This window comes from Pezoporus wallicus, unplaced genomic scaffold, assembly GCF_028554395.1.
Source record: "Pezoporus wallicus isolate ANWC-B61680 ecotype Strahan unplaced genomic scaffold, APGP_CSIRO_Pwel_v1 scaffold_7736, whole genome shotgun sequence".
In the NCBI taxonomy this organism is placed as follows: domain Eukaryota; kingdom Metazoa; phylum Chordata; class Aves; order Psittaciformes; family Psittacidae; genus Pezoporus; species Pezoporus wallicus.
In genome coordinates, this window is record NW_026636574.1 from 1,563,011 (window position 1) to 1,587,383 (window position 24,373).

The following is a 24,373-nucleotide window of genomic DNA, read 5'->3' on the forward strand; positions in this document are numbered from 1 at the left end:
GACTCCAGAGGTGGGACTGGTCTGAGAGCCAAAAGAAAGAAGGTGGGAGGAGGGGACACTGGGCTTATTCCAACTCTGCCATTCACTCATTTAAGCACCAGGAGAGCCCCTTCACTTCTGCATGCTCACTTGCATTCGTGGTACAGAGTCTCCCGGAGTGGGAAGCTTTAAGAGCATCAGGCAAAAAGCATCAAAGAAAGAAGGAACTGAAAGCAGGCAAAAGGAAGCTCTGGTTTTCCACTAATAAGCCACTGGCTGCAGGATGAGTAGGAAAAGCAAACACTGCATTAGTCAGCCAAATGTTAGCTCAGAGCGGGGAGGTTGCAGGCTGGGAACGCTCCCAGTCGCTCGGGAAGGTAAGAGCTCCCCGCTGGAGCAGAGCCGTGTTTATTTGAAAGACCTTCTTTTCCCTCGATGTCTCTTCCTCACCTTTTTTCCTGTGCTTTGAGCAGCTCAAGGGACCAGCTCTTGTTCTTTCCATCTAAGGGGGATCTCGAGATTGGCATCCTCTCCAAGCAGCAAATGCAAATCACTCTCCAAGTTAGTGGCAATGACCAAACTTAACAGGCCCCAATGGTTTTAATGAGCTGATGGGGGGGAGGAAGAGGCCGAGGGAAGACAAACAATTACCACCTACAGCCACAGCAGCCCTTTGTGCTGCCTGCCTCGCAGGCTTTAGAGGATGCTCAGGCTGGTTCTCGTAAGGCCTGCAGGCAGGTTTATGAGATTAAAGCCCAGCACACAATAAATAATTTAGCAGCTTACCACAAAAAAAACCCGTGCTGTATAAAAGCCAGGCTGTATGATGTATACATTCATTTTAAATGCACATCGCTTTCATCTACATGTATATCTTTGATGCAAAGACATGTAACCGAGCGAGAAGGAACAACCAGGAAAGGTGGCAGGGTCCCCAGTGGAGAAGCAGGCAGGGAATGATAGGACGAATGATGCTGAAGCCACTCACTAATTACCCCAGGCCTGCCCATGCTGCTGCCTGTGCTCTCCTGTTTGCATCCATGTCAAAGGAATATTAAACCCTCACTCAGCCAATTATCTCTCTGCCATCCTCTCCTGGTTCTGGTATTGATTGGTGGTGGCTGGTGGCACTTGCCTCAGCCTAATGCTGGCCAGGAGTAACATGCAAACCCCGTGGAGCTGATGGCTTTTGGTCCTGCACTGGGCAGCTTCAGCCCCACCAGCCATCACCCCTTTGGTGGGCTTGCATGGCATCTGCAGGGCAGCAGCACCTCAAGGCTGGCAGCAAACCCTGGAGCAGGGCACTGGGAAAAGGTTGTCATTTTATAGACAGGGAATGAATGCACAGGGAAACCTGCCCAGGAGGGAGAATTGCCTTTGGGACCAGAATACAGATCCCTTTCAGCTCACTCAGCCCCAGGGGGAATGTGGCCAGGTACAGGGGTATAAATCGCAATGTGCAAATTCAAGTTAGAGAGCAGAAAACTGAAAGCTTGAGGAACACAATGTCAGCTCAACAGAACTAGTGGCTAACATGAGAAGGACAACAGGAGCCTGCAGTACCAACACGTCGATGCGGTTCCTTCCTTCCCCAACTAGCACCATCTGAGATTTCTTTGAGACAAATCTAATGAATGACCATAATCTTCCAAGCTGTAGTTAAGGTGACAGTGGGGAAAAAACCTCCAAAACCACAACCTAATCACATGGAAAGACTGAATCCATCAGACCCTCGGACGGTGTGCGTGCAGGCCAGGAGTTGCTACTATCGCCGGTAATAAGCAGCAGTCACATTTAGACTTAGCGTTTTGCTGTTGTTTTATTCCAAGTGGCAGCCAGAAAAGCCTATGGCCCTATCACAGACACCAGGAACATCTCCAGTGCAAAATCCATCCTGGTGCTGAGCTCTGACTATGGGCAGGGGTTTATCTCCCTCCTTTATTGCTCAGGCTGGGCTGACTGCAAAGAGCTCCCTGAAGGCATGAGAAACGTGGGCATCTGCCTGTCCATGCATCTCAGCAGTAATGGAAAGAGGGTAATAAAAAGCAGGGGGAGGTGGGAAGACCATGCATCATAACAGGCATAATGGACTAATGCTAATATAGAGACTGGCCGCATCCAATCCACGCTTGTCTGGCACATCCATAAATATCGGGCAGATGCTCAAGAGATGGATTTGCCTTCACAAACCAGGCAGTATTTTACAGCCCTGCTAACGCTGTCATTGCCCTGGCCAGCAGCAAAAAGCAACCGTAACAACAATGGGTAGTAAACTCGATTGTGGGATTGAGGGAATATTAAAGGCAGCATCAGTCAGATGCATAAGGGAAACCCTAACAGCAAGTCCGAACATAAACCGCTGCTCGTGAATGGCATTTCACCCCCTAATTGTCCCCAAATCCCAACCTTTTGCAGCTCAGGGGCTGCACCAGCATGTGGGACTCTTCCTGCAGATTCCCCCGTCTCTCCCAACACATTCATGTTTTCCACATTTTGTTTTTCTTTTGCCTCAAGGAGGCATTTATAGAAGCAACATAGCATGGTCTTCTCACAGTATTTCTTGCCACCTGGGGATTTAAGATCTTACAAATGGACCAAAACCCCTGTTAGTTTGACCTCTGAGGATTTTAAAAGCCTTCAGAAAAAAATATATATAGTAAAGAAAGCATGAACTTTTTGACTCATGAATAGAAAGGCAGGAGTCTAACACTGCCCTACCACCAAACCCCAACAACATCGAGAACACAGCAACTTCTGCACATTTAAACTCGGAGGGAAGCAGGGGACAGTCAGAAAGACCAACATGAACTCACAAAACAGTTCGGTATTTCCTGGTCTTTTTCACCAAGATTACTTTAAGAAGAAATGCATTCCTGAACCACACGAAAATGTTGCTCTGCTTCTAGTGTGAAACGGAGGAGGAATAACTTCTGCCTCACTTCATGCTCATAAAGGAGATAAAACCTCTTCTTATACAAGCTGTGGGGCTTAATTATCTTCTAAATATATTAAAGAAAAAAACCTTATATGTACAAGAGGGGAAAACAGCCTTTTTAGGAACTATTTCCCAAGAGCTACTTTGGTAACTAGTTCCAAAGTACATGGACTGATGCACCTCAAAACTCCCCTTACCCTCATGAGTGCCGCTCGAGCTTTACTCCTGCCTGTATGAAAACCCTGGGAAAGGTGAGACATGAAACGTGTTTCCTATTTAAGGCTGTGTGCATCTAAAGGGAGGCATTAAGAGAGACTTCAAGTCAAACCTCCCAAGACTTTGTCAGTGCTAAGAGCGATGCAGGAGCAGGAAACAGATGCCCCAGGGAAAGCCCAGCAGCACATGAAGCCACAGGGACTGCATGGATAGGACAAGGGGTAATGTTTTAAAGTAAAAGGGGTTAGATTCAGATTACATATTAGAAAGCAAATCTTCCCCGTGAGGGTGGTGAGGTGCTGGCACAGGGTGCCCAAAAAGGTGGTAGAGACCCCATACCTGGAAACACTCGAAGTCAGGTTGGATGGAGCTTCGAGCAACCTGATGTAGCTGAAGATGTCCCTGCGCATTGCAAGGGTTGGACTAGATGTCCTTCAAAGGTCCCCCCTTGCAACCCAAACTATTCTCTGATCTCTGGAGCTGGCTGGTTTCCATGCCTAAGGCTGTCCAGACACTTGCAGCCTTTGATGGCTCCACTTCAGTTAGAAATGGGCAAAACAGAATAGTTGCACTCAAACATTTCAAGCTGATTTTTCAAGGTGCCTGAACCTGGGCAGGAACCAGAGTCACTGCCATCTCATAAGCCAAGAAACAGATGAAAGCAGACTCTGAGCCCACCTGCCTTGATTCCCATACACAGCCTTTCCTCAACAGCTGCCTCTCAGCTCTCCAGCAGCTATAACCATACATGCCAACTCTTCTTTTTATCTTATTTCACTTGCTCTGCCAGGCAATAGATAACAGAACTAGAGAAATGATGGTGGGAGAAGAGGAGGCCAATTTTCCCTGCCTTTAAAAGGTGGCAGGGACATTCCTGAACTGTTTGAAACCAGAGTCTAGAGGGACTTGGCAGCTCTCTTGGCTTCAATCACTTTTCATGTTCCTTTTCAAATTCCAATTAATAAGATTCCAACAAATGTAAGGGACAATCGGACATTTTAGGGACACATTTCTGGGGTCACAGTTTGACAGCACCTTTTTACACAGATAGAAGCAAAGAAGAATTACTGTCTGAGGCTGGAAAACCCTTGTTGAGGGGGAAAAAGAATCCCAGCTTTTCAACCACACCAGAGTAAATCACCAGCAGCACAGTACCAAATAAATACCTCCTTATTTCACATCCTAGGGCAAGAAACAGAGACTCGTTTCTCAGACCTTTCAATTAAACAGCTTCTTCAGCCAAAGGAGACTCATGTGCCATCTCGCACCTCTGCTGAGATACAGAGGTCTGTGCTCCGAGGGGTGATGGATTGATTATCAAACCAGCAAAGCACCTGACCTTACAACCTATAGCTAAAACTAGGCATCTCCTTTGCAACGTGCCTGCAAATGTTTCATTTTCATCTGTTCAATAACAGCCTGATGCCTTTTTGGCTTCTCTACACACTGATGCAACTGATTTTCTCCTAAAGTGCTACGGAATGTGCGTGGGGGTGATAATTAAGGATAAATTAAAAGGGTGAGATAACCATCCCCAGAATGAAGTCAGATAAGGACAGGTTCAGGCATAGATTTCATTGTGAAAGACCTATTTTATTCCCACTAATGGAAGAAATTAAATCAGCCAAGCTGAATAAAAACTACCACATACCAAGATGGAACAACACGCTTCCAGTTCCCCTTTCCCCTGAGTGCGTCATCCCCTCACTTATCACCGTCCCTGGAAAAAGCAGCAGTTGCTTTCACTGAAAGCAAGGTCAGACATTACACACCACCCACTCCAGAACTCAACAGGTAAACATGCCTTTCCAATCACGAAAAGCAGTTACAGCACTTCATGCTCTTCTGCAGCACTTCTCCTGCACACAGACCCCAAGCAGCTCTCCATGGGTGACCTTGCACGCCAGAATCGATTCAAGCCACGTACGGAGCAGCTGCCATTGGGACAGGGTGTTACAAGAGCTCAGAACAACGCCTGACACCCATTTATCCAGGAGGATCCAGTGCGACTTGAGATGCACACGCTATCCTTCACCTCAGGGCATCTGAAATAACCAAACCTGGGTTCTTGCCTGTAGCACCAAAGCTTACGCTGAGGACAGACAGCGCAGAGCATCTTCCTTTGGAGGAGCAACCCCTGGATGCAGCGTCCACCAACCTACCAGAGCAGCTTGCTCCAAGCCCCTGTGTCCAACCTGGCCTTGAGCACTGCCAGGGATGGGGCAGCCACAGCTTCTCTGGGCACCCTGTGCCAGCGCCTCAGCACCCTCACAGGGAAGAGCTTCTGCCTCAGAGCTCATCTCAGTCTCCCCTCTGGCAGGTTAAAGCCATTCCCCTTGGCCTGTCCCTGCAGGCCCTTGTCCAAAGCCCCTCTCCAGACTAAAGCCTTACTGCCACTGGAACAACTCAGCTCTGGGGGAAAGCCAGGAACAACGTCACCATTACTGATTTTCCCTGGGATACATCCAGGAGCATACCCAGCTCATGTGAACACAGGCACGGGATAGCAAGGCCACAGGCTCCCACTGCAGGAACTGCATTTTTCCTACAGCAGCCATGAACAGTACGGTGGTAGAATAATACATAGACGGTGCACTGTCAGACATAGAAGAGACATTTATTTATTCTTGATCACAAACAATGTCCTCCATTGACAAGCTGAATGAAGGGCACTTCACTGATTTATTAGATCTAATAAGAAGCAGACCTCTTGGGATGAAATACAAGATTGATTTTTAGTGGTGAGCCATGCTGCTATCCCAGCCACTGCGCTCAGCCTGATGAGATGAAACCAGGCATGCACAGGGACAGAGAGAGTTGAAACAGCACTGGCTTGGGGAAATAAATGGGAAGATTCGCACGAGGAAGGGAAGGCGAAATGGAAGGAAACAAGGCTCGCAACAGCAGCCCTTCCAACTGAGGGTTACTCTCTTCTTCCTGCAATTTGTCTCTCTCCCACTTAAGTCTATATATCTTAAGAGCAGCAAAAGTTCAAGGGCAACTCCAATATGGATCTTGGGAAACCTCCAAGTCAGCCCCTGCCCATGATCTGCCTTTCAGAGAAGCTCCTCTAAATATAGCAAGCATAATTTCCACATCAGTCTCAACATCCACCAGGCAAACCACATTAGCTGAGTTCCGTGGATGCCGTTTTCCATCAGGAAAAAGACAACTAGCACAGCAGTACTTAGCTTGAGGCCCTATTAATAGCAGTCCTAATTATATGGCTGCAAATTTAATTCATAGCAATGATTAGTGTCAAAATCAAAGGCATCACACATCAATATTGATGGAATTGTATGAAGCCCATAAACAGAACAAGCAAGCCAACACATCCCCCCCCCAGCAGTTAGTTGCTGTTAACTGTTGCATAAATGTCGCTTCTAATTTCACTCAATGAAAATTGGTTTATTTCAGGAATCCACAGTTCTGAATGATGACAACTCTAACATGATCCCCCTTTCCCTTTCTCCCCCAGCCATGAAGCTGAGGTGCTCTGGAAGGAGGGCTGGACCAAACACTCAGGTTCCCCATAGGAAAGATGCCAAGTTCATTGTCAATCTGCTCTTATTGACCTGTCAGCAGCTCTGGATCAACACCCCTCCAGCACACTGAACTCACAGCCAGGCTGCACGGACTCCATGGATGACCTGCCTGGGCTGCCCACATCACCCCGGCCCCGTGGGGCTCTCAAGTGGTGAGCTCAGCACGGGAAAGCTGCCAGCCATGCCACAGGGCTCTACACTGCTCCCAAGCAAACAGAGAACTTATTCCTTTACCCCTGAGCCAGTGCTGGCTGCTGGAAGGAGCAGAAAAGGGACTTCAAATGTACACAGGAAACAGGAATCCCAGACTGGTTTCGGTTGGAAAGGACCAGAAAGCTCATTCAGCCCCAACCCCTGCCCTGGGCAGGGACCCCTTCCACTGGAGCAGCTTGCTCCAAGCCCCTGTGTCCAACCTGGCCTTGAGCACTGCCAGGGATGGGGCAGCCACAAAAGGAAGGGGTAGAGCTAAACAACTCTGAATAATACTGAAAGGGATGTCTGGGCAGGCAGAGGACTGGGGACATTCAGCACTGAGCTCCTTGAGAGGAGAGGCTGAAGCAGAAGCAGTCAAGTCCCAGCGAGCGTGCAGGAGGCAGTCAGGTGAAGAGCTAATGGGAAGGAGGACATCAGTGAGGTAACAGAGCTTTAGTAATGAATTCTCACTGGGGAAGCACAGACAAATTTGAAAGGTTTCAGAGCTGGCTCCTTGACTCCTTTCCTCCAGCTACACAAAAGCATCTTCTTTAAAACCCCAGTCTGAGCCACCAGCTTGTTTCCAAAGTAAATCAACAGCTGTGGGAGAGGGAATAGGCGTGAGCGCGCTTTCAGACATTAATTGTGCAGGTAGACAAGCAAGGTGGTGAGCTGCAGGAGATAAGGAACCTATCTGCAAATCTCTGGCACTTAGAGGTACCTACATTTTTACCATCCTCCTTTCACATATGGGGAAAAAGATATGGAAACATTTACAGTCCTGAGTACTCCTGACTTTCAGACATGTCTGGTCTTGGAATACGCACAAGAACTGGAGAAAACCTGTTAACTTCCCACTGGGTCTGCAGAGAGAGTCCCAAGTGCCCCATAGCTCAGTGCAAAGCTGCTTCCTGTGGTCTCTCTTAGGCCATGTAAAAGATAATCCCATGCGTCAGATAGGGAAAGATTTATTAAAGGCAAGGACAGGACCACGAGATTACAGAACATCATCATCCTCAGTCCCATGCACTGGAGGATGGCACTCCAGCCAACAATAACACAAGGCATGGGCTTCATCGGCTGCAGGCAGCTCTGATTTTTGCAGGCACCATGAAAGGCTGCCTGTAGTGAGCGCCTGGAATGAATCTGCTATGGGATGAACCAGTTTTCTTAGTGCCTGGTTACTACTGTCTCAAACGGGTAAAGGATCCCAGCAGCCCTAACTCCGGACAGCGAGGTGGAGGGGCATGAACGGATTAACTTTGCATCAGAAAGGTAGGTGCTTCATGCAGAAGAGCCCAAGGAATTAAACCTTCCTGCTGTAACCCTACATAATTCATGGCACAAGACAGTAAATACCTGGTGTGCAGGCACAGGCTGTTTGCTTTAACTGCCTCTAAATAAGGTGCCTACACAATGCCCCCCAAAACACTGCAAACACAAGCACTTGGCTGCAAGTCTGGCTTGAATATGCATTTGCAATACGCTAAGGACGCCTCTTCCATCCATTTAGCTAGAAACATCCCAGGGCTCCCACGTGTGACAGCAGGGGACACAAGCAGGGAGGAGAGAGGGGCTCTGCTTTACAAGCTCACTCTCCCCCATGTTCAAAATTGTCCCACTGATGCTGGAGAGGCACCAGGGAGGCACCTCATTTACTACTACTCAGCACTTGCAAAGTGCTGGATGAATATTAATGAACTGATGTAATTAAAATGATGCAGACATTCAAGTGTAGTATCTGCCTGTCCTTGCATCTTCCTGGATAGATGAGGAAGAAATTCCCTGCTGCTTAAGGACACAAAAAATTAACAGCCTGCTGTGGATTACATTTGTTAACTCTTTCCCTGGTACAAAGCAGCAGGGTCTGCATTTAGCAGGTTCACTTAATGGTGTCATTTCTATTTCAGGGTAATGTGAAGGATCTCAGCTTTCCAGAGCAACACCTCTAAGGCTGGTTTTGCTGGAGCTGACTTCTGCACCCACTGCTGAGATGCAGCTCCCACAAACAGCCTTACACACCTCTGCTTGCAGTCCCCAATGCCATTCCACCCTCATTTTAAACACGGAACTCCTGATGGGGGACTGGTGAGGAGCCCACAAGAGATGCATGACCGAGCCTGACCAGCCTTTGGGCTGCACACACTGCAGAGCTGTTCAGAGGACTCCAAGAGGAGGCAATCCCAGCTGGATTTCAGAATCCTAAAACTCACCATTTCCCCCCCCCCATCCCCTGTGCTGGGGGAGGAAACCAGCAGGAGCATCTCTTTGCCCTGGGCAACTAACCCCGGCTTTGTGATGCACAGGGTGAGGAATGTTATCTTCCAAGACTGATCAATCATCCAACTGTCAAAGGAAGAGTAGGAGGTAAGAGGCAGAGAGAAGCAGTAGGACTTTGCCCCGAGGCTTGGTTTCCAAAAGCAGCCAAGTTAACTCATTCCTATCTCTCCATGGCCAAACATCCTGACACCACCATGGTCTTCTACACAAGGATTACTGGGAAACAGCTCGGAACTACTGTAAGATTTGCATCAGTGTGTCAAAAAGAAGGGAAGATCTGAGACCCTGGACACAGCTTGCTGAGGTTCACTCAGAAATTGCAAACCAGCTCCTCACTTTAATCAGTCTGGCCCATTATTGCCCTGATCATTTCTGCAATAGCCCCACAGACACACACCACAGTTCACTGAGCTTTGCTTCACCAATGCAAGGCTCTGTGACCCAAACCCTGTGATTTTTGCTCCTGACTGGCTCCCAGTTTCACACCGGGAAACATCTGTAGGACACAGCAGCAATTACACACCTCAGTCTCCCAAGAAAGATGAAAACTGGACCCTGGCCCTCCAAAGTCATGGAAATAAGCTTACCTTCTTCAGCTTGCCAGTCTTAGTCCCCACGAACACCACGCTGTACCCATTGTAGACATAGGAAGCAACAGAAGTCATCCGGTCCCGGCTGGAGGTGAAGAGCGTGACTCCATCCACGGGCGTGGAGCCTCCCAGGGGCTGGTTGATGTCGAGCCCACAGAAGTTGTCATCGATGGGGACTGGCTGGAAAGACGAGGTTTGGGACAGCCGTGAGTGAAACACAGAGCACCGGGCAGCCCCACACATGCAGACGGGAGCCAGGGGTGCTGACAGCAGGGTGGCAGCCACCAACATGCCACCCCCTGCCCAGGGACCCTGCCAGCTTCAGCTACCTTCCCCAATGGCCAAGGCACTCTGCAGCTGCTCCAAAAGGCGTCTGGACAGGGCTGTGGAGGAGCCCTGAGTCCCACCAGACACTTCCACTCTCTCTGGCATGAAAGGCTCAGCTCCAGGACAGAGATAAACCTTCCCCATGTGACCATGGGGCTGTGGGGAGTGCCAGCCTGCCTGCCCTGGAAAGGCAGATAACCATCCAGGGAATGGGCTCCAGCAACCACCCGAGCACTAAGTGGGAAGAGGCACTCCTGCTCCTTCCATCGCTCCGCTGTGCACTCTCCTACAAACCACCTCTCTGTGCCTCAGTTTCCCTTCTATGACACAGGGAATATGGATGCTGGCTTCTCCCTGGAACACCACTTGCTACAAGCGAGGGAAAAGCCATTCTGCTGACAGCTAAAGTATTATTAAGCCACATCAGCTGGGATTGCTCGAGTGAACTCCTCCATGGCACAGGCAGCAGGGTGGACATGGGTGGCCGCTCACCGTCACACTGACTGCAGTCCACTTATTTTCCACAAGGGACATTAACTACCAAATGCTCAGGCACATCTAATTGTAACTGATGGGATGACTCCCCCCCGTGCAAGCCAGCACTCAAGATAATCTTCACCTTCCTTCTTTCATTTCATTTAACCCATGTTTCTCTCTTCTCAGCAGCCAAGCTTACTATGTTTGGCAAAAGAAGGCCCCAGGGATTCCCAAGTCATCCCAGGAACCATCTACAAGTGAATAAAGATTAAAGAACTCAGCTAAATAGAACAGAAAAGATGTCACTGCCATTTGTATTTATCTTGTTAGGTTGCTGATACCACCCTCCTGCTCAGGGACAGGCAAGAGCTTTCCTCTTGCTTACAGAGCTCTGGGTTGGGAACAGCAAACACTTCCAGCAAGCTGCACACGTGTATTCATCTACCTTAGTGCTACGCCTTCTTTTCATTGTCATCAATAACTCTCTGATAAGGCCATGGACTGGGTCTGTTCTATGTTAAGGGAAACTGAGGCATAGAATCATAGCATGGTTTGGGTTGGAAGGGACCTTAAAACACATCCAGTTCCAAACCCCTGCCACAGGCAGTGACACCTTCCACTAGAGCAGGTTGTTCACAGGGAAAAGCTTCTTCCTAAGATCTCATCTCAATTTCCCTTCTGTCAGTTTAAAGCCATTTCCCCTTGTCCTGTCTCTACATGTGATCCTGTTCTGCAAGCTCATGTTCCATAGGGTCACTGATACCAGTTCTCAAAGGCTACCACAGCCAACAGCCAGAGCACCCTTACCGCTTTAGTGCACTGGACATCCTTCCCCAGCAGCCAGTTGAGCTCCAGATTGCCTTCCCCTTGGTAGCAGGACTGGAGGCGGTCCTTGATCTGAGCGTTGATGGTGCGGATGGGGAAGACGCAGAGCGCAGAGTCGTCGGGCGGCTGGTGGTACTGCTTCTGGCCCTTGGAGAAAATGGCAAAGAGGACATCCTCCTGTGCCGTGATGTTGAGGGACCTGGCCAGCACATCCCCTGGCTTGGAGAGGTACGCTGCTTGCAGGAGGCGGTACTCCATGTCTCCCTTGGTGCAGCCAAAGGGCAGAGAGACATAGGAGTGGAACTTGGGGTCGTCTTTGCAGAGACGGACAATGCGAGATGTGTAAAAGAGGTCGCTGGCGGAGTTGATGGAGACACCCTCTGGGGTCTCGGGTTGGACAGTCAGAAAATAGACAAAGTTGCCACTGGCAAAACCATAGATGTAGAAGATGTCAAAGTGCGAAACAAGGGCCAAGGTATCTGAGGGGATTTTGATGAGGGATGAGACAAAGTCACTGTGGAGCTCATAATCCAACATTGCCGACGACTCCGGGTCCCGGGGAAGTTTGCGGCTGGAGAGGGTGGGGAAATAATCCTGCTTCCCATCCACCGCCGTGCCGATGAAGAGCTTCCCATCTTCACCCTCCGAGCGCACAATCACACCATACATGGTGCCCGTCTTGTTGACGCTGGAGAGGTAGTGCTCCTTTTTGTGGGAGGGCTCCACCAAGATGAAGAGGTCATCCAGGCGCAGCAGCTTGCAGACCCCCTGGTAGAGGCTGCCGCAAGCCAGCAGCCGGTTCTCAGAGTAGTCAATGATGAGCAGCTTGTTGACGTTGTTGGTGAGGGTGAGGATCTCGCTGCATGGCTGGACGATGAGGGGGGGGTAGCAGGATTTATTGTCCTCCTCAGGACCAGTTTTATGAGCTACTAAAATGGTCAGGTTACCGGAAAGCTTGTAAACCCTGTTGATAGCTCCAACGTAGACTGCTCCAGTGCCCTGGTGGACTGTTAGGTGGTTGAACGTCCAGTCCCGGTTCTCAGAGTGGAAAGTGCTGAACAAGGCATTGCTGGACACGTTTCGGGAGAGAGATGCCAGGAAGAGACAGAACAAAGCCACCGACCAGCCATCAGAGTCCAGTACCCGAGGCCAGTTCTTCCTCTGATCCATCCTGGGAAAGGCAAACTTTGTGCTCCCTACGTGTGTCCTGTGCCCCAGCAATGTCCCTCACATGGTTCTGAGGAAAGAAAAGAATCACAGAGAGCAGAGGATTAGATCCAGTGTGCCCTGCAGATAAAATTCAAAGGAGATTTTCTAATTACACAGTCCTTCAGATAAAGTGAGGATGTCTCTAAGCCCAACAAAAAATTAAGCAGGTCTCCTAACTTACTGGTAAACAGCCCAGGCTTGATGCTTTGCCACTTGGTTCAGCCTCTGCACATTAATTTGTTGTGTGGGTTAGCTGTTTCTAATGAACACTGCTCAGCCATGGGAGGGGATAATCAGCTTCAGCCCAAGACAAAGCCTGCAGCTCACACACCCAACCATCAATCTGCAATCTTGGCTAAAAGGATGTCTCCTGCAGGGTATGTTGTTGGAAGCAGCAGAGGAAATAAGAGGTGTTTTCTACCTTTGCATCCTCTACGATTTAATTCGGAAACCTGAGGAAGAAGTCTCACGCAGGCAAGTTCACTGAGCACATACACACCAAAGCTGCCAGCATCCCCCCTTCCCAGAGCCAGAAGCAGCTCTGAAGGTGCTTCTCAGGCTTCATGAGGTACTTTGCTGCTGAAAAGCAGCTCCCATTGGGGTGGGAGGCACGTGGTTGGATCAGGAACCCAACACTGCCAAAAGCATGGTGTGCAGGGAAAGCCTGGCTGCCCACCTGGGTGCCTTGGACACATTTCCTGCTCTAACAAAACCTACAAAAAGCAACAGCTTAGGCATGGGGTCCAAAAGACCCAACACCACCCAAATGTCCATATGCTGTTTGAGATAGCTCTGTGGATAACAGGAGTATGCTTTGAGTGATGTGCCCTCACTCATAAAGACAAGGCAAGGTAAGACTTGAGGCAGAGACCTCTTGCCAAAATCTACGTGGAAATAAGGCACAAAACACAGGCAGATTTAGCTGCTCTCTTTGTGCGTGCTCCCACAGCATCAGACCCAAACGACAGCTGGAGCCCCACTGAGGCTGGGTCCCATCCTCCCGGCTCACACGGGTGCTCTCAGCCTGAATCAGGAATCAATCACCAGGCTGGAATTTCCTTAGGAAGCGGGTGCGCGCCTCAGAGACGCTCCAGCTGAGAGAGACGTGGTCACGTCAGAGCTTTCCACCTCGGGCTCCTACAAGGCAGCTGGAATTGATGCCAGTCAAGCGCTCTGCCAGGCAGCAAGGACCCAGCAGAGCTGCTCAGAGAAGCCAGCCTTGAGGCAGGCACCACATAAGGTCCCCGAGAGCATCCCTGCACTGGGGCTCTGCACCCCCCTTGTCATCACAGACAAGACACTGGATTGTGTCTCACCCTTGTTATCACCTCCAGACCTGATGGGACTTGAACCCCTGGCTTGACTTCAGCCTTGCACACCACCAAAGATGCATTTGAGTGTCTGGACTGAAAAAAAAAAAAAAGCCATCACAAAGTTCTCCTTTGTTTCAAATTATGCATTCCTTGCTCCAGCCTGGAGCCAGGAACCATGTCAGCCTGCTGTGGCGAATGATGCTCTCCACCGCCTTACAGCACCACAGAGGCTGAGGATGAGACCCCATTTCACCTGCATTCTCTGCACCAAAGCCCCATCACCTCCCACCACGGCCATGCAAGCCCCAAGCACACACACCAGGGAGGTATTTGCCCTCCCTGCTGATGTACCTGGACTCTCCTCCCTTGCCCTGTGTGCAGGTGCAGGAGGCTGCTCCCCAGCACAGCCTGGGCTCTGCTGTCCTCAGGGCTTAGCTGACGCTGATCTCCATTCTGGTATTTCAAACCCCAGCACTGCAAACCTGCACCGAGCTCGTCAGCAAGTGTCACCCAACAGCCGCTCCTCAGGCCTGTTACCGCCGGGAAGCAGAGACGGGTGTTTCTGAGAGGTGACAAAGGAGCTCTGTCCCCGGCTGCACGTCGCCGTGTCACTGACAAGGCAGGAGAAAGAGAGCGGTAATGGGTTTCTGCTTCTGCTCATAGATACAGGTCCCCAGCTGATTGCTTCTTAGTGCCAGTCTCTTAATTTCTACCTTGGGCTGAGGCAGTTTCTCTCTCCGCCAGTGAGGACACAGACCCTGCTGCATGCTTGTCCTTGTTCGGATGGTTGTGGCCAAAAGCAGCTGCCTGTGCTGCAGACCCCAACATGCCGGGGTGACCTCCCCAGCTCTCCCCATTGAATTCCCAAGTGAACACCCCAAAATTATTATCTGACTCCAGAATCTTCCTACAGAACACAAATCAAATGGTTCTTGAGGATGTGCTCCGAAGAAGGCTCACACACACGAGGGCTGCTGGTGACCCATGGTGGGCACCAACAACCTCATCACAGACAGCAGCTTTGATCTTGGATAACACAGCAGTGCAGCACAAGCCACAGGTCTCACTGGCAGGGAGATGTACCACATCTTGTACCCCCCACAGGGAACCCTGCACCATGGGAGAGCTCAAGAGGGATCCAGAAAGCTGCGACAGGAGCTGCTGATACAGGAACATCTGAACTGGCGTCAGAGCACCTTCAGATCAACGCACAAGGTCATGGCAGAGCACCTCAACATCAACACGTAAGAAACCTCGAGCACTGTTGTTCCCAAAGCTCAGACATGAAACCCAACTGCCCTGGCCTTGGGGAGGGCATGGAGGTGATGGCTACAGCACCACAGGGTACAGAGAAGACAGGCTCTGCCCTCGGCAGCACAAATGGGCTCTCCTTCGAGGCCAAAACATCCCTCATAACACAAGTCCCAAAAGAAAGCATCCCACCGTTTCTCATTCCTTAGGAAGAGATGCTTCTGGGGCAGAGGGCTCTGATTCCAGAGAAGCCCAGAAAGCAAAAGAGATTCAGCAGGGAACAAGGAGGCTCTGCTGTACAGCTCCACACACACCAGTTTTCCTGCTCGGCAGCTTTCCAATATTTAAAATGTTGTTCCATTACAAAGTGAGAAAAGAACAGGGCAAGCTAGAAATTAATACATTTAAATAATTGAAGGTGATATACATATGGGCCAACAGAAGCTCTTCACGTAGGCCACAGCAGTTTTATATCCCTCCCAGCAACGTTTTCATTCAGGAACAGTATAAAAGCCAGAGCCAGGCTGGGGCTGTGGGTGCAGCAGAGCTGTCAGTGAAGCCCCGCTCCTATGCGGTGCCTTGCAGAGAAGGTTTTGCAGAGTAATTGTGAACAGTCACTGCCAAAGGCAGGAGAGATCATCCAGGAAGAGGAATCTGCACTTTCAAACATCATTTGAAGACAACAGAGCACGGCCATGAGCTGACATCCTACATGAACAAGCCAGGGGGAAATGATCCATCCCTGACTCCAGGTCACCCACTGCAGGAGCTGCTCCTACCAGGTCCCCACTAGCCCAGAGCTGGGGCAACATGTGGGTGAAGAATACAGATGAAGCAGCGTGAGCAGCAGGTTGAGGGCTTTAACCTGCCAGAGGGGAGACTGAGCTGAGCTCTTAGGCAGAAGCTCTTCCCTGTGAGGGTGCTGAGGCGCTGGCACAGGGTGCCCAGAGAAGCTGTGGCTGCCCCATCCCTGGCAGTGCTCAAGGCCAGGTTGGACACAGGGGCTTGGAGCAAGCTGCTCCAGTGGAAGGGGTCCCTGCCCGTGGCAGGGGTTGGAGCTGCAGGAACTTTAAGCTCCCGTCCAACCCCAAACCATCTGATTCATTCTATGATAGACATCAACCATCAGCATAAACCCACTGCATGCCCTGCAGAGGAGTTTGGGGATGGCTGGGTGCAGCTGGGGAGTTAAACACCAGGCAAACAGGAGAGGAGGCAATTTTAACTCTGATGCTTAATACTATTTGACCATTAATTCTTCTTTTTTCTTTTTTTTTGGAAGCCAGTTTAAAATATGGCCTTCAAAGCAATCTAAAGCTATTAGTAACACAAGGTGAAAGAGAGAGTAAATTCAGGGACACAATATAAACCCAAGCAGCTGAAAGGCCTCAATTAAGCTGAAAGGAGTTATCTGGTATTTAAATAATTATTAGATTGAAGGAATAATCACAGCTCTGAGCTGATTTTTTTCCCCCACTGTCATCCTAATGGAGGCTATAATATTATTATTCAAATGCCCATGATTCTCATTGAGGGGGATGAAAAAAGGGCTCATTTAATCTCCATGCGACAGGGCTTCAGGAGGCCCGATTAGTCATTTCTCTTATTTCAGCTGTCACTCACTCCCAGGCACCACAGTTTGTCATTAGTGGCATTTTATGCACATACACACACACACAAATGAAGGAAAATTAAAGCAAAAGCAAAAAAAGACTCTCCTGTGGAAGATGATGGATCAAAGGGACAAGTTTTGTCACCCATGTGGCACCTGCATTTGCTTCTTGCCCTGGGGTCCTTTCTTTTGGGGTACAGTTGGTCTCATGAGCAGTGATTCATACATTGCCTCCCATCCCTCATCACTCGCCTCTGCCCTCCTGGGACACTCCATCCCCTTTGGAAGTGGGGCTTCCTGCAGCCCCGGCACCTCTGAGACACAGCAAATGCATCTGCACCCACCCGAGCATCTTCACTTCTCCCTCCCAGCATCCCAGTGCCACGTGCTTCTCCTGGGATGTCCCTGCATTGTTCCCAGCCCAGAGGCCACCAGGGTCACCAACCACGAGACACGGTGAGGGCAGAGAAGGCAATAATATCCACCAGGCTTGTTTTGCCCTAAGGCCATAGGGGTCTGTGGATCTGCCTCACACAATGAAGCCTCCTGAGCAAGAACTGAGCCTGCAGGGAGTGGGACAACGGGCCCGTGACTGCTTCCTAATGGGGAGATAGATCCTGTCCCTGGCTCCGCAGGGCTGTGCTGGCAGCCGCAGGCAGGAACCCGCTCCCCCAGAGCTGTTTATTCACAGGGATGGTATTTCACAACCTCGTCAGCTTTCTGAGAAAGAGTTAAGAGGGCAAAATACAGCATTGTGATTATTACTTCCTCCAGGCCTGGGACAAGGAAGAGGAGGGGAAGAACAAAACCCAGCCATGAAAAGGCATTTCCCTGATAACAAACACGATTGCCTGAATTATGCACAAAATTTGTCCAGACTTCAGATATTGGTTATACAATGCATACTGGACAAGCCACCCTCCTCCCCCTCGAGCACACACATCCCAACAGGTCTGGGGTAAAGAGAAACAGGAAATCCTTGCTGCAAGCCCCATCTTTGCAACTGCGTTTTGGAGAGCACGGTGCAGTGCTCTGACCTGACCTTATTCCTGGCTTTGTCCCAGACAAACCTGGTTGATTCTATGACAGTGGTGACGAGCAAGCATAGCCACAGCTACCTGCAACCGCCAAGGATGCTGGCAGAGCAAGGAGGCATTTCTTTAACACTGAAAAAGTCATCACTGGCTCCTCTGGCAAACCTAAAGCAGGACCGCAGCCGTGGCTCACATCCAGCTGTGTACTGCAGCTGGAGACATTTAACCCACCAACCCCAAAAGAGCGAGCTCCTAATGAACCCAGGACACCTAGGTGGCAGAAATTAGACCCCTTTTTCTTCCCCTGTGCTGCTACTTGACACCTGCAATCTGAGAAACCACAGCTGGCAGCTATTGAGCTTCAAGTACACTGCTGCCAAATAGCTTATAAATTACCTTGCACTGAGAGAGGTGCTGGGAAAAGAGGACTTTATTCACCATGCAGTCCCCGAGGACAGGCCCAAGGCTGGAGACAACTCCATGACCGCAGCACGGAGCAGAGCAGACCCCGATTTTCCTGGATGAAGTATGACACAAAGGGAAAATAACACTGCTTGAGTTTAACAGGTGATCAGTCAAGTTAGGGGAAGTCTCGGTTTCAGCCAAACCTCTGCAAACAGGTCACTGGCTTTGGATAACATTCAGCCATAGAAGTTAGTGGGCAGGAAGCTGTGATTCTCTAGTCCAGTCCCTTGCTGGAAGGACCAGTTATAATCTTCATTCAATAGGTTTCTCCTCTAAACTGTCTTTAAGGACCTCCACAAGCCCTCCAGGCAATCCAGGTCAGCATGTCCCTTCAGAAGTGCTTTTTGCTGGTTTCTTACCCAGGTCCTGATGGACCGAGGTTTATCCACCCCTCTTCACTGGTGCACCTGAGCATCCTTTGATTATTCATGAACTTGATTCCCAACAAAACACAGTTTAATGGATGGTGACCTCCGGCGCAAGCAGATTAAACGATTAAGTGACTTGCCCAAGGCTGGTCAAAAGGTCCCCGTGGCAAAGGCAGGGGTTTTATCTGCCCAGCCTCAGCCCAGCCTCTCCCTGGGTGACATCCATCTGCGCTTTATTACAGGAGCATATTACAGCGCGGCACAAGGGAGGATCACAGCGCGGCCACCGAGCTGGAGGAGTAAAATAAGCAGCAGCTCCTCCTGGCCTCACTCCAAGTGCACCACAGGCAAGTGAAGAACCCCAGCTTCAAATTAAATGGGTCCCCAGCCACTCCATTAAGCAGAAATCCTGAAACAGAAATCCTTTGGCTGTGCCAGGCCTGTGCAGCGAGTGGTGTTCGTTATCCCCACCGCTCCCTACGGCGGCCAGATGTATTTACACAGTAGCCACAGCACTGTTCCCTAAGTAAACCAGGAAATTGTACATTTGTTAAAATTAGGTTCCGAGATGCTGAATCCCCGACTGTGCAGCTATAGATTTCACTCAGCCTGCAGCGCTGGGATGCTGAAGAGCAGGCCACTGCCTGTGTTTACTGGTTATGCCGCTCCAGAGTGGGATTACGAGCCACAACCACCAAGTCAAGCCTACAGAACTGCAGAGCATCGTGCTGCCCATCACTGCACCTTCCCCATCACACTATGAGGGTAGGGGTGGTAACGGCACCAAACCAGGGCAGGAGCCATCAGGATGAAAAGCAAAGGAACACACAAAGGGAGAGGTTCATCCCCACTGTGTGACCAGCACCACTGCCTCACTGCTTCTCTCCAGATTTCAGCTGCCAGGGATGATGCATTCCCATTGCAGAAGTGGAAGAAATTACCATCCACCATGGTGCCACTGTGGGATTGCAAGGACTCAGAAAGCAGAAAACAACTGCAAAAGCCCTTAAATTAGCAACAAAACTGAAGCAGACAGGTTGATGTAGGAGAGAGCCACACAGCACTGAAGAACCCTTCAGGGACCATTAACCAGCCATCGTCAGGCCTGTCTTAGTGGAAGTATGTGCTATGAACTGCAACCAACACCAGCATTATCAGCCACATGAAAGAAGTGCCTTTACCTCTCGAAGCCTCTTTACACAGGGTCACCTGCCCTTTTAAGTGCATCACTGGGGTGTTTGATGCAGTTTTTGAACGTGTTTCCAAGCGCCTGAGCCCTGGGAAATGTAAAGCATCTCCATTCCTTGCGCAGTCTGCTCCACCGAGCGTGACAAGCAGTGACCACTGCAGAGCTCACAGCCACACAGACAGTGACTGCTTGCTGCAGGATTCCACTGAGTCCCGTGCACACCTCCCCACAGGGCTCCCAATGCCAGCAGGTCCAGCCAAGGACCTGGAGACATCCCCACCATCAGCTGAACACCATCTCCTCTCCTACAGCATTCAGACATCAGTGTCTACTCAAGAAAGTGACTTCCCTTCCCACCCGTCTGCTCCATGCTCCTCTGCCCTGCTTTTCAATTTCAGAGCTCTGGCAGATCACTGATTAATTCAAGCCTGTTTAATAACCCTTCTGTTTAGATGAAACAAGCTGTCTTGTTTTCTTTATTTCGAACACTAACTCTCATTTCGCTGCTAAGGATCTTTCTGTCATTTACAAACTCCTCTTTCCAGCCAAGCTCATCGTCGGCGGGAGGAAGCATCTGCTTACGTCCACATCTGACATCAACCAGAAGTTACAGCATGAGGCTAAGGAGGGACTGGACACCTTGATGGGGGAGAGGGCCCAGAAGCTTGAGCCTATCCTGCAGAACCATCAGCTACACAAATCCCTGTGTAGCACAGACCAGAGGGCAAACACCAGGGCCAGCCCCAGGCAACTTGGGTGAGAGGAAAATGCAGCTCTGGGACTCCCAGCCCAGGAAACACATGGACCTGCTTGAGCGATTCCAGAGGAGGCCATGAAGATGGTCTGAGGGCTGGAGCAGCTCTGCTCTGGAGCCAGGCTGAGAGAGCTGGGCTGGGGCAGCCTGGAGAAGAGAAGGCTCCTGAAGGGGAGACCTGAGAGCAGCTCCAGTGCCTGAAGGGGCTGCAGGAAAGCTGGAGAGGGGCTTGGGACAAGGGATGTAGGGACAGGCCAAGGGGAATGGCTTTAACCTGCCCGAGGGGAGACTGAGATGAGCTCTTAGGCAGAAGCTCTTCCCTGTGAGGGTGCTGAGGCGCTGGCACAGGGTGCCCAGAGAAGCTGTGGCTGCCCCATCCCTGGCAGTGCTCAAGGCCAGGTTGGACACAGGGGCTTGGAGCAAGCTGCTCTAGTGGAAGGTGTTGGAGCTGGAGGAGCTTCAAGGCCCCTTCCAACCCAAACCATTCTGGGGTTCTATAAAAGGAGACGGAGCACCCAAACCCCACGTGTTCAAGGGTCACTGCACGTCTGTGTTGGAAACATGCCTTGGAGAACACAAGCTCCTGAAGCCCCGCTCTGTGCCCCTGGCGTGGCAATCGATTGGCAATGGTCACAGCAGCTGCTCCCAGCACCATAGACTGGCCCCAGCGCCAGTGGCCATCACCCCTCCTCTGGCCCCTGGCTGCACTCGCCATCATCCGCTCTCCTCACACCGCAGGGTTTGAGGCATCGGCTGGGTCATGGTGTGACCCAGCAGAGCCTCCTCCCTCCCACCCGCTGCAACCTCCAAGTGCTGTGCACAAGGAATAAGAGACACACAGGGACCCGGCTCCCGATGGGAATGAGTTGGAGCCTCTCAGCTGTCTCCTGCCTCTTTGAATTTCAAAGCTGCACTTGTCTGTAGAGCAACTGAGTCATTTCCTTCCTATATCCAGGCTATCGGACTGGATCCAGCAGTGCCTGGAAAACAATAAATCCTTCAAGGGCTTGTGAGGCCATATTTCACAGGAATGCAGCAAGCCTGCCTGCCTGGAGAGCTCCTCACACACCCTTTAATTCAACACTCCTCGGTGGAGGCCAGATCACCCTGGCCCAGGTCCCAGCCCTGCTGCTCCCGCCACCCGGAGCAGCACTGGGGCACTGCACAAGCCCAAGCGTGGACCAACACCTCCTCCTCACCCCAACCAGAGTCATCACTGAGGGGTGATGGCTAAAGAACTGGTAATGAGATCCCCTTGATTCCCTAAAAGGTAGGGAGGATCTAGGAGGGAGATGAGCTACAGCTGTGCTTCCACTGACACAACAGGGTCGAGATGCTTTGTCAAAAGCAACTCCCAAATCTGTGCTCCCCTGCAGCTCTGCAGCAAACTGGTGCATTTCCCAGGATCATTTCAGTGCTGCTTCCATTGTCTGTTTAGATGGCAGGAGCAAAGCCCAACTGACTTACATTAAGATTCACAACACTCTTAACCAAATGACACCATGTATATGAGAAAAACTAAATGACAAGAAAATTAATAATATATCCTCTTCCGTAACAAGATGGCTAAAGCAGATAGTCTGGCAAAGTGTCATGTTGATAATGGAAACTTGCAGAGAACGTAACAGGAATTGTCAGGGATGAACGAATGAGTCAGTATTTTGCTTTATGTCATGTTAGAATTTACACTGTTTGTGGTAAAAACCTTTCTTTCAGTCTTGGAAGGAGAAGGAAATTAAGCCAAAATGGTTCAGTTTTCAATGGACCTTTGCAGCCCATTTGGACAGTGTGAAAGCAGGGCTGGTGGGGAAGGTGAGCTGCCCAAAGCCCTGTGCCAGCAGGACTCACACCCAAGGAGAATGGGCCTTTACTGACATCAAGAATGGGACTGACGTTTTGGACAAGTCTGCAAGGAAATGAATGGTTAAAAATACCCCATAGTGCTGAAATCACACTGCAAAGAGACAAACTCCACCTGCAAAGTCAGTCCAATCCCACCTAACCCATCACTCCTGAGGTGACATCTCCCAGGGGCCCAGTATCCTGGGCTTATTTTTCAGAACAAGTTAAACAACATCCTTGGAAGTCCTTCAAAAGCCTCTGGCTTTGGTTTCTCCCCGAGAATCTGTTCTAGCACTTCCCAAGTTGTGGCCATTTCCCTGTCACAGAATTTATTTGGTGGAACCGATGGAACAGATTTGCCCCGTCACACGATTTATGCCTTGAAAAGCCAAGTTGCATGAGCACTTGTACCAGCACCTGATTATATCCCGGTGGACAAGCAAAGGGGCTCCTGCCTCTTTCTTCCAGTGAACCCTGGAGTGCTTGCCAGTGCTCCTTGGTTGCTATGAGATTTTAAAGGCAGTTGAAACCTGTTACCACCAAATGGGCTTTTAACACAATTCCTGCTCCATAAAGCTCCTCGTCTGCCAGTGGAGCCAAAGACACCACAGCCCACTGATGAGAGAAGGGCTCATCACTGCTGCTGCGATTAACTCCTTGTGAGCAGCAGAGAGAACTTCACAACTTGGAGAAAATTAGCCTGCAGCAAACCTTTTGCTGCTGCACCATCTCTCAGCCAAACGGATTACTTACTGTGGATGTTTCTCATCCGGCCCTTCCAGCTTCATACAACACAACGGATGATGCCTCCATCGTGTTAAATTGATTTGGAAATACAGAGGGGCAGACATCAAAGGTCAGAAGTTTTAGAAGCTTTAGGGCAAACACAGAAACATTTCTCAATCGGGGGTAGACTTTGAGAAGCTCTTACTCCCAGTTTGCCAACTGGGAAGAGCTCGTTCCCTCCCCACCCCACACAAGTACATAAGCAGCATCTTTGGGAAGCACTCAATACACAACGAAGTGATTTTGAAGAACCCTGAATCAAAAACCAGCCCTCTCCAGGCAGTCCTGCCTTTCTGGCTGCCCTACATCTCCCAGAGTCAGTGGCTGAATGAAAGAAGAGATTTAGGCATCTTTGTTTTCACTTGTGCCCTACCTTCAGCACTGACACTTAATAAGAGGAAAACAGCAGAAGACACGCTTAGGGGCCAGCAGCGGAACGGGTACATTGATAAACCAGCGCTCTCTTGTGCCCACGTGGATTTTGATAAAGGAGGGGTCCGTTACACCCACACAGTCACTCCTCGTCAAAGCCTGGGATAACCGGGATGCTCAGAGTACGCAGAATCTCACACAGCATCCCTCACATCACACAGAACCAGCAACAGCTTACTCCAAGTGGGGTTTGCTGCCAGCATCAAACTGTACTCCTGTACCACAGTCAGAGCAGCAGCACCCCCACCCTGCTCAGACCCTCTCCATGCCCCAAGGGCAGGAGCTCCCCTGGTTTGCCTTCAGTGGAGATTTAAAACCCGTGAGACGACAAATCTTTAGCATAAGAATAATTCAGGCGGTTCGGAAACCTCAGGCATGCTCCTGCTTCCTCCCCACCCCACCTCTTTGCACTTCCATTAGAAATCAAAAGGAAATTCACAGGCTTTTTTTGTTTCAATAACATTACAGGCTGTGACATAAACCAGCACAGGCAGGAAATATGACCATGAGGGCAGTGCTCCATCCTCTGCTCCTGTCACTGCCACTTTTTGGGGACTTGGCAAATGAATGAGTAAAGGAGACAGCCTGTGTGTTTTATGGAGTTGAACTGTAACATCCCTGTTAAGCAGCCAACTTACCATTTCTCTGCTCTGACACCAATAAATCTATCCAGCCACAGGGAACAAAGCTCTTCACATGAACTGGCTACATGTGAATCCCTCCGATTTGGCTACCTGGGCAAGCCACCAGCC

At 50.2% G+C, this 24,373-nt stretch overlaps 1 protein-coding gene across 3 annotated transcripts in view; it reads right to left on the reverse strand.

Moving 5' to 3' along the window:
* PLXNA2 (plexin A2) overlaps positions 1-24,373 on the reverse strand; it is a 169,871-nt gene that overhangs the window by 137,835 nt on the left and 7,663 nt on the right. For all 3 annotated transcript variants that reach the window (XM_057400688.1, XM_057400687.1, XM_057400689.1), the window contains exons 2-3: positions 11,349-12,603; positions 9,735-9,917 (exon numbers count right to left, since the gene is read on the reverse strand). In XM_057400688.1, the coding sequence (XP_057256671.1) occupies positions 9,735-9,917; positions 11,349-12,536 (1,371 nt within the window). In that variant the 5' untranslated portion in view covers positions 12,537-12,603. The remainder of the gene's footprint in view (positions 1-9,734; positions 9,918-11,348; positions 12,604-24,373) is intronic.